This window comes from Ipomoea triloba, chromosome 11 (assembly GCF_003576645.1).
Source record: "Ipomoea triloba cultivar NCNSP0323 chromosome 11, ASM357664v1".
In the NCBI taxonomy this organism is placed as follows: Eukaryota; Viridiplantae; Streptophyta; class Magnoliopsida; order Solanales; family Convolvulaceae; genus Ipomoea; species Ipomoea triloba.
The window spans coordinates 18,696,300-18,712,195 of NC_044926.1; the positions used below are offsets into that span (position 1 = coordinate 18,696,300).

Below are 15,896 nucleotides of genomic sequence, written 5' to 3' on the forward strand. Positions count from 1 at the left end.
ATTAATTACATATAATATAAAATTATAAATTATAATAGACTCCAATTAAAAGTCCCACAAATATATCCACAAAATTATGGCCCTGTATGGTAAATAATCAGTCTATCAACTAATTTTGGCTTATTTAACCACTATTAGTTGGTTGACTTGGTTAAAAAATCAATATAAGTGTTTGGTTAATAAGATTTTGTAACTCCAAAATGCTAAAATTCAAAAGGCTACTCAAAGCAGCCTTTTCAATTGGCTTTTAGAGAAGAAGAAATTATACCAAAAAGCTATCGCCCTATTTGGTAAATAATCAGCCTATCAGCCAATTTTGACTTATTTGACCACTATTAGTTGTTTGGATAATAAGCTTTTTGTAACTCCAAAATGCTAAAATTCAAAAGGCTACTCAAAGCAGCCTTTTCAATTAGCTTTTAGAGAAAAAGAAATTATACCAAAAAGCTATCGGTCCTGTTTGGTAAATAATCAGCCTATCAGCCAATTTTGGCTTATTTGACCACTATTAGTTGTTTGGTTAATAAGCTTTTTGTAACTCCAAAATGCTAAAATTCAAAAGGCTACTCAAAGCAGCCTTTTCAATTAGCTTTTTAATAAAAGAAATTATATCAAATCAGCTAACAACTAATCTATCAAACAACTTTCTACAATCAGCTAATGTTATCAACAAATCATACCTTCTAACCCAAACAGCCAATACAATAAGCTAACAGCCATTTACCAAACAGGGTCATCAGCTAACAGCTAATTTATCAAACAACTTTCTACAATCAGCTAATATTATCAACAAATCATACCTTCTAACCCAACCAGCCAACCCAATCAGCTAACAACAATTTACCAAACATGGCCTATAACAAATTCTTTCAGCAAGCATCAAACTAGAATGTACAGATAATACATGTAATAGGGTTAATAATACTAAAAAAAAAAAAAAGAAGCATCAAACCAAACACAAATACATAAGAATAGAGTTTATCCGGTACACACTATGCACCTTTAAATCAAACAAAGCACTGCACAAATACATAAGAATATGATTTATCCGGTACACATCTTTAATTAAATCAAACAAGGCACAAATACATGCATAAAAATAGGGTTTATCCCTTACACATCCTTAAATCAAACAAGGCACAAATACATAAGAATAGAGTTTACTCAATACACATCCTTAAATCAAACAAGGCCTAATGCAAATACATATATAAGAATAGGATTTATCCATTACACATCATCCTTAAATAGTAACAGTGGGTTTCTCTCTGTAATTCAAAAAACGTTTAAAAAGATTACAATGCACAAATACTGAATTAATGACCAGAGGATATCTTCTTCCTGAGCAAATAACTAAAGGGTGGGTGAGAAAAGGTGCCATTGAGGAGCTTATCCGCAACAACCTTGTACATGGCTTCCGTGAGATGGCCGCCGTCCCAATTGATGTACTTGGAAGGGTCGTCGCAAGAGGTGGCACCCGGCGAGCCGCAGGTGGTGAAGATATCGAAGTGTAGGTCCTCCGTGGCGGAGCCGCAGCAGGCTTTGAAGGGCTCCGTGAAGCCGTGGGTGTTGTGGTCGGCGAGGATTGATTTGTAGGCGTTCCAGTAGTCGGCGTAGACGATGGTGGCCTCAGGGAACTGTTTCCGCAGGGCGGCGAGGCGGGTTTGGAGGGCGGCGTTGTGGGCGTGGCTTTGGTTGTTCACGGTGGCTACGCACCCCATGGCGTCCCGGTCGCCCTCGTCGGATAGGTAGAGGTTGAATGTTGTGCATCCAGCCAAGTGTAGGCCTTGCACCACCACGTACTTTGCACCTCTCTTCAGCAATGTCTGTGAACGGGAAAAAACTTGTGTGAGATTATCTCAGCTATTTTTTTCAAAACTATAGAGTATTATATTTGCCAAAGACCTTTGTGGTCAAGCAGCATCCGATGTACACTCCCATGTGGAAGGGAGTGGGTGGGGGTGGGTTCGAGCCTCAGTAGAGGCATCTGTTGACTCTTTGTGCTTCAGTAGGTTGAGAAAGTAGTTATGAACAGATGTCATAACTAGTTATGAACAAATGTCAATATAACAAACACTTTATTTCTGATCAGTATTATATTTTTTTGTATAAGCATTATATTTCTATCTTGAACCAACATATATGAATCGATCCATGAAACGATTACAGACACGGCTTCCAGTACAGATTACACCATTAGGTATGCATAAATGTACCACATAGTATTCAGAAATGCACTAAAATGAAATGTACAAATACACCATATTTGATGGTACATTTTTGAACACTTTGTGGTGCATTTATATGTATCTAATGATAAATGACTACACAGTTACCCGGGAAGCCTTGTCTACACGGACACTTGGCCCTATATATACACATACACAATCTTCACAGAAGGCAAAATCTCTCACCTCGGAGGCCACCACACCCCGCCCAATAGGACACTTTAAATTGTAGCATCAAAACCTTTATACCAACAATACCAATCATGGCAACAAAAAATCTAAGAAAAATACCCTTTGATAGTATATATATATTTAAAAATCTTATAATTATTTGGAATATATTAATTGGAGCATGTTCAAGTGACAACAAATCTCCCCGTAAAAAGTTATAGACTTATAACTTTTGATTTTAAGATGATCAAAGATTCTATAGTAAAGTAAAAAATGCAGTGATAACTTTTTTTAATATTACAAATTTCAAAGGTTTATTGCGCAAAGTTTTAAAGTCCATTTGATGATATATAAAAATGCATTAAAATCTAAAAAATTGCACTCAAATTGATTGAATAAAGAATTTATTGAATAATAAAATATAAAAATAACTAATTTAGAAATTACACAAATATTAGACCATAAATTTAACAAGATAGCGCAGCAGACAAAAAAGGTTTATAATAGTATTGTTTGAAAAAAAATGTTTATTTCTCAAATTGTTATTCTAAGCAGCATTTGGTTATTGAAAACGGTAATGAAAATGGCATTTATTAATTATTAAACATTCTTTTTAACACTTTGACTCAATAAAATTGCTAAAGTTGTCAAATTCACAAACTTTTTTACTAAAACATCATTTACCAAACAAGTCAATTTACATTTCTATTTTTTAAAATTTTTTTTATACTGTTTTTAGAATATAGTATCATTATTATTTATATAAAAAAAATTATTGCAAGAATCTCTTTGAGATTGTAAGAGTATTGCTGCTCCAAATTAAGACACTTTTAAAAAATTGTCAGGTAATAAGTTTAAAAGTTAAAATTAACTTCATTATTTTTAAAAATTGTCAAGTAATATATGTCACGTTTTAAAATTTGAGAGGCAATATTTACCTCACTAATAATTTGATGATGATATTAATAATTGACATATTTATGATTTGATGAGAGATATAAATTATAATTTTTCCTTTTTACAATGGTAACGAAACATATAATGTATTCCGTAATAAAAGTGAAATTTAGTACACCTTAAAACTTATAACATATTAATGTGAAGATAGGAGGCCAAGTGTTGTGTGTATGCGGGGGCTGATGGCCCACACAATAATTATCATGATCATATTAACTGTACCTCTATTAATATATACAATAGTTTTGAAGTAGGTTGAGACCCACTGAAGGATCCTAGGCAATTTATATCATTGACCAGGACCCACATTGTATTGTGGATCATGAATGAAAATATCATTTTGATATATTTAAGTTTTAACAGATTTTGTAGTTTTTTGTTTCTCATGTTTAACACAATTATTAATTTATTCTAGGTTCATAATCAATACTCTTAAAATATAGAATTTCATAACACGAAACACAAAAACTCACAACACAAAACACATACATATGTTATATATTTACTTATTCTCAAATGTGATTTATGTAGATAATATATGCCCTATAAGCACATATTTCATAATACAAGACATAAATTCGTAAAATAAGACACACAATATGTTGTGTTACACAACTACTAATCTATTTCAGGTACAGAATTCATAAGCTCAAGGCACAGAATTGCATAACATGAGACACAGAAACGCATAATACAAGACGCATACACATGTTTTATATTTACTTTAATTCAAGTAAGAATCAATATTCTTAAAGTACAGAATTGCATAACATAGGACACAAAAACGCATAAGACAAGACACAAAAAAGCATAGCACAAGACACAAAAACGCACGCTATATTTACTTTATTTCAGATACAGAATTAACATGTTTAAGGTACAGAATTCCATAATATGAGACACATAAACACATAACACAAGACACATACACATGCTTTATAATAAAAAATTAAAAAAAAAACGTGTAACGTGAATTGAACAACAAACGGTTGCCGTCAAAATTAAAATTCAAAACTACGTCAATTAGGACCAAAGTCCACTAGGGCCGATTTTTAGATTTTTGTGATCTCATTCTTGTAAATAAATGAGGCCCTTATTTTTCTAATAATAATAATGTGATAAAATGCTGTTGTGTGCAAAGAGAAAGGCAAAATGATTTTTTTTTTTTAAGAAAGAGAAGGTATACACAAAGGGCAAGATTCAAACCTTGACTTCCAATATGAAACATTATAAACACACATTTCTACAATTTCTCCATTGAAATCTTTTATTATTTGCAAACTTTTTGTTTTTTAATTTCTTAACTAATTAGGTAAAAATTAAATATTGGGTCCTCTAAAATTTGAGGCCCTATTCTGTTTTTTAATTTCTTAACTAGTTAGGTAAAAATTAAATATTGGGTCCTCTAAAATTTGAGGCCCTATTCTGTTGGGCAACTTACACAACTCAAAATCCAGCCCTGAAATCCACAGTGCACTGAGTATCACTCGATCCACTGATTTGGGTTAAAAATATTTAGGCATCGAATAAGTAGGCCTCGTATATTAGCTAATAAAAATAAATAAATCTTTAATATTTTTTTTTTTGAAAAGGAAAATCTTTAATATTTTTAAACCATTGCATTCTTATATTAAAAGGTGGTAATTCATTCTTACATTCATATATTTCTAAAATATTCATACTTTTTAAATCATGTTACCCATTAGTGTTCATTATATTGTATATAATATAAATACAAATTAGTACTTTCATATAAAAAATAATAATTGGTACAAGCTATGATTATGATTAAAACCTCATCACCCATCAATCATATTATATATATATATATATATATATATATATATATATATATATATATATTAAAATTTATAAGTTTTTTCCTATTTTTATATTAAAACATAGTATGTAATAATGTAATAAAAGTATTTTCTTTCTTTTTAAAATTTTACTGCATATTTTTTATAAAAATTTTAAGCTAGTCTATGGGCTAGCCTGTAAGGCCTGCCAATCTACATGTAGTGGGTTAGGGAGAAAAAAATTGGCACTACGGTTTCACGAGACTGCCTGCAAAGGCTTCCATGAGAAGTGCGGGCAAATGTAGTCATCTTTCTTATGGATCTGATGGTTGAAAATTAAACAAAAATAATGATAAAAAAATGAAGTTAATTTCATAAATATTTAAATTTTATAATATTTATAAAATTCACCGTGTCATTTTTTCTTTTGTTTTGTAGTTATTGATCATACTAAATGTACAACTTATATTAGTCCCAACTGTCACAAAGGTCTAATTCTAGTTCAAACCTACTCTCCCTTATGGCTTTATATAACTAAAAAACATATCACATCATTATATTCTTTACGCTGCACAATACAATTACAAATATAATGACCGTTTCCCCTCTTTATCCGTTTGTCCACTATAATTCTAATATATATATATATATATATATATATATATATATTTATTTATTTATTTATCCGTTTGTCCACTATAATTCTAATATATATATATATATATATATATATATATATATATATATGGTCAAATTCCCGTGCAAACAGTGATTCCTGTTCAACCGTACGGTCACTCATCATTAGGTACGCATAAATGCACTACAAAGTGTTCAGAAATACACCATTAGGTGTGGTGATGTGTGGTGCAGTTTTTGGTGTGTGTGTTTTGTAGTGCATTAGTGCATTTCATTGTGGTGCATTTTCGTACACTGTGTAATGCATTTATGCATACCTGATGGTGAATCTGCACCAATCGCACAGAAAGCACTGTCCGCACTTGAACCAGTATATATATATACACACATACACAGACATTGTACAGCATGAGTATGCAATAATAAAATTTGTACCTACAACTAACAACAAACTTACATCCTAATAAACACATGTACACCAAGTCAAAACCATCAATTAATACAAACACCTAACAATATTCATAGCTAATTCAATTCATGTAAGTCCTACTATATATATACACATTAATTAGAGAAGATGGAAAGGAGAAGAAGTAGGTCCATACCTGTAGGAAGCCAGTGGTTCTATTGATAGACAGCTGCTGAATTGTCTGACTAGTGACAGAAGATCCAAAGATATATGAATAGTCATTGATCCCAATTGCACCAACCCAAAACAGTGAATCATCAAACACCTCCCCACACTGCTTTCGTGTGCTCTTGTAGTCTCTGCACCCTACACTCTCCAGGTAGCTGTTGAACCATCTCACCTGTGTTGCAAGTGACTTGGGTGTAATGTCTAGTGTTATATTGTTCCTCTCAAAGAACCTGCATAGTATGTATGTATCATATATATATAGCTAAAACACCTTTTTTTTTTGTATGTAATGAACACTTCAATCAAATTGGAATGTTTTGATCTTTTTCCTTTGGTGTACGTGTGCAAGGCTTTCATGAAATGTTGGAACTATGATACATATACCGTTTTAACTCATCATTGGACTTTCACAAAATGAGTCTCTGCTAGCCTTATCAATATGTTATAAACATTGCACCTACCTAAAGTGCATCTATTGATATGTAAAATGTACCGTCATTTTAAATACCACTGGATGCGTTTTACTTTAAAATTTGGGATATTTAATAAAATGTCACCATATTTTTTGCTTACTTTAAAACCGTTGATCATTTTTAGATCAACTGCTATCAGGGCCGATTTTTTTATTTGCTATGGCCCTGTGCTAGTAAATAAGTGAGGCCCCACCAAAGTATAAATAAACTGCGAATTGAAGAAAAAGTGCAAAGAGAAAGTGTAAAAAATCTAATTTTAGGCCAATATAATCACAAATACATATACTAACTATTAAGCCAGGGTTGGACTAGGGCCCCCAAAATTTTGGGTCCTGTGCGTCGCACATCTTGCACGCCCTAAAATCCGGCCCTGACTGCTATGATAAGGTTTCTAGAGCCGATACCTTGTATTGAATTAGTCTTTATATATATTATTCTCAAGAGAAAACTAATAAGTAATAAACAATATCAACTATCCATCTAGATAGATCTAATGGTGCTAGAGTGACGGAAAAAAAATCGCATTGGTATTTTGATAATTTTTTTAACTTTAAAAGTGCATTTTTCAATATTATATAATGCACTTGCCAATGACTTTGTTGTGGTCAAGTGACATGTAGTAACTCTTCCAAACGGGAAGTCAAAAGTATTGATGAACATATATTACAATCTAAAAGAGTTAGTAGTACTAAAAAAATCTTTGCACTATGCTTACTCCCCCCTATGCCTATCCCGACCATTTGATGACCTCGGCTTTGATACCCATTGTTGGAATTACAATTGTTAAACCCACCCGACGCCCAACAATTTTTAGTTCGGTTTGGGAGTTCATTTTCTAATACTTGGGTTTAACATTTCTGAATTCCAATTTAGGTTAGAATTTAGTTTTTGGTTTACTTTTTAGTGTTTATTCAAAAATGCTACCGCATATTTTCTCAAATGATATCAAAATCATTATACTTCTTTAAATGGCTAAGATTGGTTTTTAATTTAGTTTTTTGGGAAACAGGTTCTAATATGAGTGCCCTATATATAGAAAGTTTCTTATTATAGCTTTACAATATGCACAAAGTTTGCTACACATAACGAAATACTACATAGGAATCTGAGATAATGCAAAAAGTACAAAACCTGTAGTTTATAGCAGTGCAGCCAGCAATGGCGAAGTTGATCCCGTAAGACCTATCGGCCTTGGAGTCGAGGTAAGGCGGCAAGAGCGGCAAAGAGAGAGCTTGGGCGACGAAGTCCACGACGAGGCGGCCGTCGGAGTAGCGGTTGGTGGGGCGGTGGAAGAATGTGCGGCCGTAGGGTGGGTTTGATACGTGGGTGAAGAAGATGGGGCCTGTGCTGGAGTTTGTGTTGCCTGTGTCTGTAATGGAGTCCCCAAAAGCGTATAGTTTCTTGAAGATTTTGGGTGCTGTAGTGGCTGAAGATGGCTGAGGGGAATACAATAGTGTGATGGTGAGGAAGAAAATTTTGAAGGTTAATGCCATGGTTTTCTGAGGAAGCCTTTGTGTGTACTTTCCATAGATAGACAGGTGTCATATATATACTGTTAAACACAATTGTTATAAACCAGCTTGGTTGACGTGGTAGCAGTGGGTGGCCGTGTACTGTTGTCCTTTAAGAGATGTCTGGAGTTTGAACCTCTCTTGTATGGAAAAATCAATTTGACGAGCACTTTGCTCCTTAATTGGGTTGGCCCGGTGCAAACAGGGGTAAGTATGAATATGTTACGGGCGGCGTTAAAGGACTGCTCAAGCACCTCGTAGTCTAATCCAAAAAAAAATCACAATTGTTATATCACGGACCATGGTTCATATTGCATTACAGTTAAAAATAGATTAATATACACAAGATATTAGGTTGACTAGTTGGTAGATGTATTCTTGTGCTAAGAAAGATTAGGGGTTCAATTCTCTAAACGAGGCGTTTGGTTGGGAGGAAGGAATTAGGGGGGTGGAATTGCAATTCAATGAATAAAGTAGGAATTGAAATTACAGTGTTTGGTATGCAGGAATAGGAATAGAGGTAAGTGAAAGGTAAGAAGTGACAAAATGACTAAAATTTCCTTATCTTGTAGTAATAATAATAATGATTTTTTTAAATTTAAAAAAAAAATACATAGGGTATGGGAGGAGGGACAAAATTGTCTTTATACCAACACAATTGCCCCTCCTCTCCACCGAATTGCAATTCATCATTTGGATGGAATTGCAATTCCGCTTGCAATTCCCTCCAACCAAACAGTGTAGTTTGGGAATTCACTGAATTGCAATTGATTGAATTGCAATTCCTCCCAAACTACACTCAACCAAACAGGCCATTATTGTTTCAAAAAAGCTTTATGTGAATTTTTTAATAAATTATATATATATATATATATATATATATATATATATATATATATATATATATACTTTTTTTTATTTATGATTATATTTCTGCCCCGCTGGAACAAATTCTTGGCTCCGTCCCTGGTGTGGAAGCATGTAAGTGCTCAATTTTTACATGGGAGCATGGACTCAAATTGAAAATTTACAATAACTTCAAAGTTTGTCATCATTTTTCTTCTTATATTACATTGTAGTATCTGTTCTTCTATCCTTCATTTCTCAACCTGTTGAATTACAAAGAATCAATACAACCTCCACTAAGCCTCGACCTCATGACCTCCTATTTGAGAGAGTTACTACATGAATGTAACTTTACCTCAGAATCATTGGCACCAGTTAATCTACCTAAATGCAAATCTAGACCAATCTTCTTCTTCTTTTTTTTTTCTTTTTTGGGTATAAGCCTTGCGACAAGTAGTTTAATAAATGTGCAACAACTTTTCTTAAACCTAATTATTCTTTTTTTTTTCCGGATAAGCCTTGCTACAAGTACTTGAAATCTTGAATAAATGTGCAACAACTTTTCTTAAGCCTACTTATTTGACTGTTAGTTACGTTGCTAGAAGGAAAACATTATTTTCACAATTATTTTCATAATGTATTAAATGGTATATTATTTATCAAATACCCTTAATTTACATTGGAGGAGAAGTTGGTTTTTAAGGTAAGATTTTATGTTCGAAGTTGCAAATGTGATTTACGTAATAACTTATAATTTATTTTAAGTTATAGCTTTTGGTTGTATTTGGCAAAACAAAAACAAAAACAAAAACAAAATGCAAAACCAAAAAAAAAAAAAACAAAAAAAAGGTTTAAATTACTCCATTTATTTACAGATGCACTATATCTTTCTTTCTTTCTTTCTTTCTTTCTTTCTTTCTTTCTTTTTTTTTTTTTTAAAAAAAAAATGCATCTTTCTTTCTCTTTTTTTTTTTTAAAAGTAAAATGTTAAATATGTATTTGAAAATGCATTTAACAAACAAAGTGGGTACTTTAAAACAGAGATCGAGGTTATGCTGTATTTAAGAGAAAAAAAAAAGTTTTAAATTTTCACAAACATAGTATTTTAAAATTGTATATATTAAATAGAGTATGTTTAAATTTAATTATTTTTCAAAGTCGTGTAGTCTCTACATAGTTACTATCTCGACATATATCAATATATCATTTTAAGCATTTTCACTGTTGCATCATATTTTAAAATTGTTCTGTTACGTTATATTGATATACAAAAAAAAAGAAGGAAATAAAGAGGAATAAAAGTTTAAATATTGTTAGTTGTATTCTCAGAAAAAAAAAATTGTTAGTTGTAATGCAAAACTAAGGGTGCGTTTGGTTCGCACATGGGAATTGGAATCGGAATGGGTATCAAATACTTGGTAATGGTAATGGGTTTTGGTGGAAGTATTTAACATGTTTGGTAATTGGGTGGAATGAGAATAATTATTAATAGTTGAGGAAGAAAGGAGGAAGGGAGATGAAACCCTTATTTAATAAGGGTATGGGTTTTGTCATTAATGGGGTATTCCAAACCCATAGTAGCATTCACAAAACCTATCAACCAAACACAAACAATCACTTTCATACACATTCCTTATGTCCAAACCCCCCAACCAAACACACCCTAAAATTTATTAATTCCCTGTTTAGTTTATATATAACCACATCATCCATAAACAAACAAATCACCAACATCATATCATTCAACATCATTTGTCTTTTGTGTGCTTTGGTTCCCCTCACAAAATACTCCCCATATTTGTCAAATAAATGCTAAAGAGGAAAATGTGAGCATTTAGGAACGTAACCTGTAGGAGTGTCAGAAGGTTCTGCTCAATCACAGACGTAGCAGTTTGCATGGAACCAATGGAGCTCTGTGGCATCATTAGAACCAAACGATTTTCTTTCATCGAAATGATACAACCTGGGATCAATAGTATAATTTCCTTCAACCTTCATGATTGTTTCATCTTCATATGGTCGAAAAAATCTTGAGTACATAGAATGCCAAAAAAAACAAGCTTGAGAAAGATGTATCCTCGGTTCCTTTCTTCTAACAAAACTCATGATGAGATAAAAAGACCACAATATCATCATCATAATAAGAGGTTTCATCTCTTAGAGTAAGATTCCTTTTGCCTGAAGCGGTAACGGGAACATTAACACCCGGAATTTTCTTCTTTCCTTTTTTCTGGAATCTTTGACCACATGACCACAAAAACCTACACAAGTGGAAAAGAAACAAGACCCAGAACTAGGTACAGGCAACTTGAAAACAATTCAGAAATTGATAAGTTGAGACCAGATACAAAGATGAGTTGAGACCTGAGACCAGATACAAAGATAGATAAAGACACGGATAGAAACAAGACCCAGAACTAGGTTTGATAAGTTGAGACCAGATACAAAGATAGATAAAGACACGGGGAACAAATTGATAAGTTGAGAACAAGTGGAACAGTTTACTTTATCAACGTACAGGGCTGAAGCACAACAAGTCAACAGTTGCCTTCAATGAGGCTCGAACCCACTCCCATCATCCATGTAGGAGTGTTAATCGGGACACCGAATGCCACTTGACCACAAGGTCTTTGGCAATAGATAACACAAAGCTAGCAACTACATATTCAAACATGTGGAAAAAGTTTCAACAGCAGTAGATAACAAAATAGTAGATGTTACCGACATCCCTAATATTAATGATTCATGTTCTTTGGCTTCCAAGACTCCAAGATTGCAAGTAGTAGATCATCCATTAACTCTTGATTGTGGGCAAGAGTATCTCAAACCCTTTGTTCGGTCATGTGTGTCGTAGATAGTGCATCGCTGTTTTTGAAACAGTAACACATTTTATTAGATAATAACAAAATTTATTCAATTTTAGAGATACCTGTTATTCCATATTTCGATACTTAATTAGCAAATTTGTCGATTCTCTAAATCAATTTCTCTATCTTCCACTAGTTTCCGAATACCATTTTGCCTTCCTTTAGATCCTTTTGGAATTAGTTGAGATACAAAATCTGCTTCCTTGACCTAGACTTACTTTACAAATGGAGTAATTTGCTTATGAGTATACTTCTCCCATCTTTGATCTTTGTAAAAATAGAAGCATTCTGGACTTGTATGTCCACGTAACCTGCAATAATGACAAACATGAGTATAAATCTTATAATTAAGTTTAGTTTGTCCTTCTTTAAAATAGTCACTATGAGCTGTGCTAGATTCTGGTATATCTATGTCTGCGACATCAGCTTTGACAAAAAAGGTGTTGCTGTGATTTTTGTCTCCAGTAAATCCAAAAACAAACTTTGTGGTAGTTTTCCTTCCAGAATCAAGTATTTGATCCAAAGTGGATGTATTGTCCATCATCTTTATTCGTCGTTTCAACATTTCCAGCTCTTGTTTAAGCTTTTCTTCACGATCTAGTCCTATTGTCCCTATCATATACTTGATTTTTGTACACTTTTTGAGCATTTTCTAACAATTTAACTTGACTAGGCAATGTACAATTAACTTTTAACAAAATCTCCCATTTTGAATACACTTTCTTATACTCTTGCTCAAATGAGGGACTTGGTAGCTCTTTGTCTTCAGCTGATGTATACTCTACACTTTCTGATTCTAACTCAACACTAGCCACAACTCTGAATGCAACAAAATTCCCTAAAATTTCTTCTGTGTTAGATTCATAATGGTCTGATTCGGGTCATCATCGCTCCAAGTTAATGTAGATATGGATTTTTTTTCCTCCTTAAGTACGTGGGACACTTAACTTGAACATGCCCGTATCCCTCACATTAGTAGCAGCGAATCCCTTTGTCGTTAGATTTTTCTTTTGATTGTGAAGATTTTGAAAATGAGCCTCTATTGTAATTTGAAGAACCATTTCTTGCTGAGCCTTTTGATGAACTTGAATTTGTTCCTTTATGATTTTGTAATTTTCGTCCACTTGAGTTGTTCCTTTATTTCACATGTTTCAAAAATTTAGAAAACTACTCCGTATTTGGTTAGTGAAACAACCGGATCATCATTAGTCTCATCCAGTAGCAAAGGCAATCTTTTTCTCCTTTTTGTTGTGATCTGACATCATCTCGATTTCGTAGGTTTGTAAGTTCCCCATCAGCTGGGGCACAATTTTATCTTCCCAACCAGCATGCTCCTGGATGGCTGTTACCTTTATTCTTAATCGCTGAGGTAAGGACCTGAGAATTTTCTTTACTAGTTTAGGCTAGGGAAATGGTTTATCAAGGACTATAGTGCAATTTGCAAGTTCATGGACTCTTGCATGAAAGACTACTATGGATTCGTCTTCCTTCATTCTAAGTTGTTCAAAATCAGTTTGGACCATCTGCAATTTTGATTGTTTTACTGAACTTGTACCTTCATAAGTGGTTTCCAATATTTCCCATACCTATTTTTTCAGAACCACACCCAGCAATAAGTGTGACTTAATCCTCATGAATCAATGAGAAGATTGTATCCCGTGGTTTGTTGTTGTAGTTCGCCAACATCATGTTAACAATTGTCCATTCAATTTCAGGCTTTGGCACATGTGGATCATTTTTTGCTATACCAACCCTAGTTGGATGTTCCCTTCTAGTTAATACAGATCTCCATACTCTTTCACCTCGGGCTTTGAGATGCATTTTAGTGTGAGCTTTCCAGTAGGCATAGTTAGCCCCTATTAATTTTGGTGACATGTGTCTATCCATCCTGAAACACTCAACAACCGGTAAATACAAACAAAACAGAATGAATAAGATCACTAAAAGCACTTGCATAAAATGAGTTCTTGAGTTCAAGAAATACAAAACACGCAGATCTCTAGACTAGCAAATTAAGTCCCAGGCTCTGATACCAATAGTTAAATTCCTGAGTCTTGAATGCAAGAATTACTTATCTGGTTCCTACTTAATTTTAGTTCAATTAACTATCTTAGTTAGGTTCATTGTTAGACACACATAATTAAAGCAATGATAAACAATATATGAAATAAACAATTAAAAGCAAATAAAAGAAGGAACCAGGAACACAACGAATTGTTAACACAGTTCGGAGAACTTCTCCTACACCTGCGGGGCTACTCAACATGAACCCAACTCCACTAGATGATCACCAAAATTACAAACTATGTTGAACAGATTTATCCATACAATATGGTCTAATCTTTCACAACAACTCAATCTTCATCATCTTCACGAGTTGGTACGTGCAAAGCCAATCTTCCACTTCAAGCTTCAATGATCATAAACATATCTTCAACACTATAAGCTCATTTCGGTCATCAACCTTTGCATGCTCTTCGAATGAATCTAGAATTTTGGAAATGATGGAGCAATAATTTTGTAATGATTAGTACATCAATTTAGAACAATTCATTGTTCTGCAACATGCACTGCTGGAAATTTCGTTATTTCCGTCCAACATTTCCGTCCAACAATAATGTTGGTCGGTAATTTGAAAAAAATCATAACTTTCCCTCCTATATAGGAATGGACGAAAAGTTGAACGGAATTTCCGTCCAACACTCGCGCGTTGGACGGAAGTTCCGACCGACTCTAAATGTTGGATGGAAATTATGTCCAACGGTTACACATTGGACGGAAAACCAAATTGACCGGTATGTGAAATGCAAAACAGTATACCGTCCAACATTGTTGTTGGATAGAAATTGAAATTTTTAAGTCTCCCTACGTAGCTTATACTTCAAAAATTTTAGAAGTATTTTGGTGGTTCAAAATTTCACTCAAAATGCTAAAGCTTTTGGCGGTACCCTGCTCATCCTCAAAACAAAGGTTTACATACTAAGCTTCACTCACACGCTCTAACACTCAGCTCTGCTCCAAATCCGTCGCCGCACCTCTTCCCGCTTGTGATTGTGCTGCTGCAATTTGATGATGGGAAGTGGCTGAAATGAGGTAAAAAATTCTAAGAAAAGCAAAGGTAAAAATGCAGGTCTGATGCACTGTGTTTGTTGCTGCTTTCCTGGGCAAGTGTCTATTTGATGCTTGCCTACTGGAAAGTGGAAATCTGGATTTAAAAGAAGGGGTAATGCAATGGTTTACTCTACTAGAAATGCTGCTGGAATTGAGCAATAGAGAGGTACCCTCCCCACCTCCTCTTTCAAATCGTTATAGCCTACAGTTTGCAATAAAATCTCAAGGACAAAAGGCATTGTACACAAACATATACATGTTCACTATGATATCAACCATTTATTATTATTATTTTTTGTATAGGTTTGCTTTGTTTTCAGTTTCTTCTTACTTTTATTGGATATGTTTCTATTGCTTCTTTTTTTTATTTTTGAAGATGAGGGAGAAAAAAAGTGATTGGCTAAAGAACGGGGCACAAATTCTTGAGATTAAACTGGAGCTAACTGGGAGATTGACTAAATGATGAAACACAAGCCCTTTCTGATGAAGATTAAGTACTTTATGTTTTTATGATTTTTTTGTGTGTGGCAATAGTGCATTAATTAAATATTTATGGATGGATTATCTTTTTTGTTGTAAACAATTTTGATACTTAAATATATTTTCATTTTGAATTTAGATAGTGTGTACATTATTTTGTAAATGATATAGAATGTATTG

At 33.4% G+C, this 15,896-nt stretch overlaps 1 protein-coding gene across 1 annotated transcript; it reads right to left on the bottom strand.

The window, feature by feature from the left end:
- Window positions 1-1,090: 1,090 nt before the first annotated feature.
- On the bottom strand, window positions 1,091-8,405 carry LOC115996314 (GDSL esterase/lipase At3g48460-like). Its single transcript, XM_031235514.1, has 3 exons — window positions 8,033-8,405; window positions 6,397-6,658; window positions 1,091-1,826 (listed from the first exon to the last, which is right to left on the bottom strand). The coding sequence occupies exons 1-3, from the start codon at window positions 8,392-8,394 to the stop codon at window positions 1,317-1,319; spliced, it is 1,134 nt and encodes a 377-aa protein (XP_031091374.1). The 5' UTR covers window positions 8,395-8,405; the 3' UTR covers window positions 1,091-1,316.
- Between the last annotated feature and the right edge of the window lie 7,491 nt (window positions 8,406-15,896).

Coding starts and splice junctions, on each gene's coding strand:
- LOC115996314 (XM_031235514.1), bottom strand. CDS start 8,394: ATGGCATTAACCTTCAAAATTTTCTTCCTCACCATCACACTATTGTAT. Junction 6,659..8,032: donor TGCACTGCTATAAACTACAG/GTTTTGTACTTT, acceptor CATACTATGCAG/GTTCTTTGAGAGGAACAATA. Junction 1,827..6,396: donor GAACCACTGGCTTCCTACAG/GTATGGACCTAC, acceptor TCCCGTTCACAG/ACATTGCTGAAGAGAGGTGC.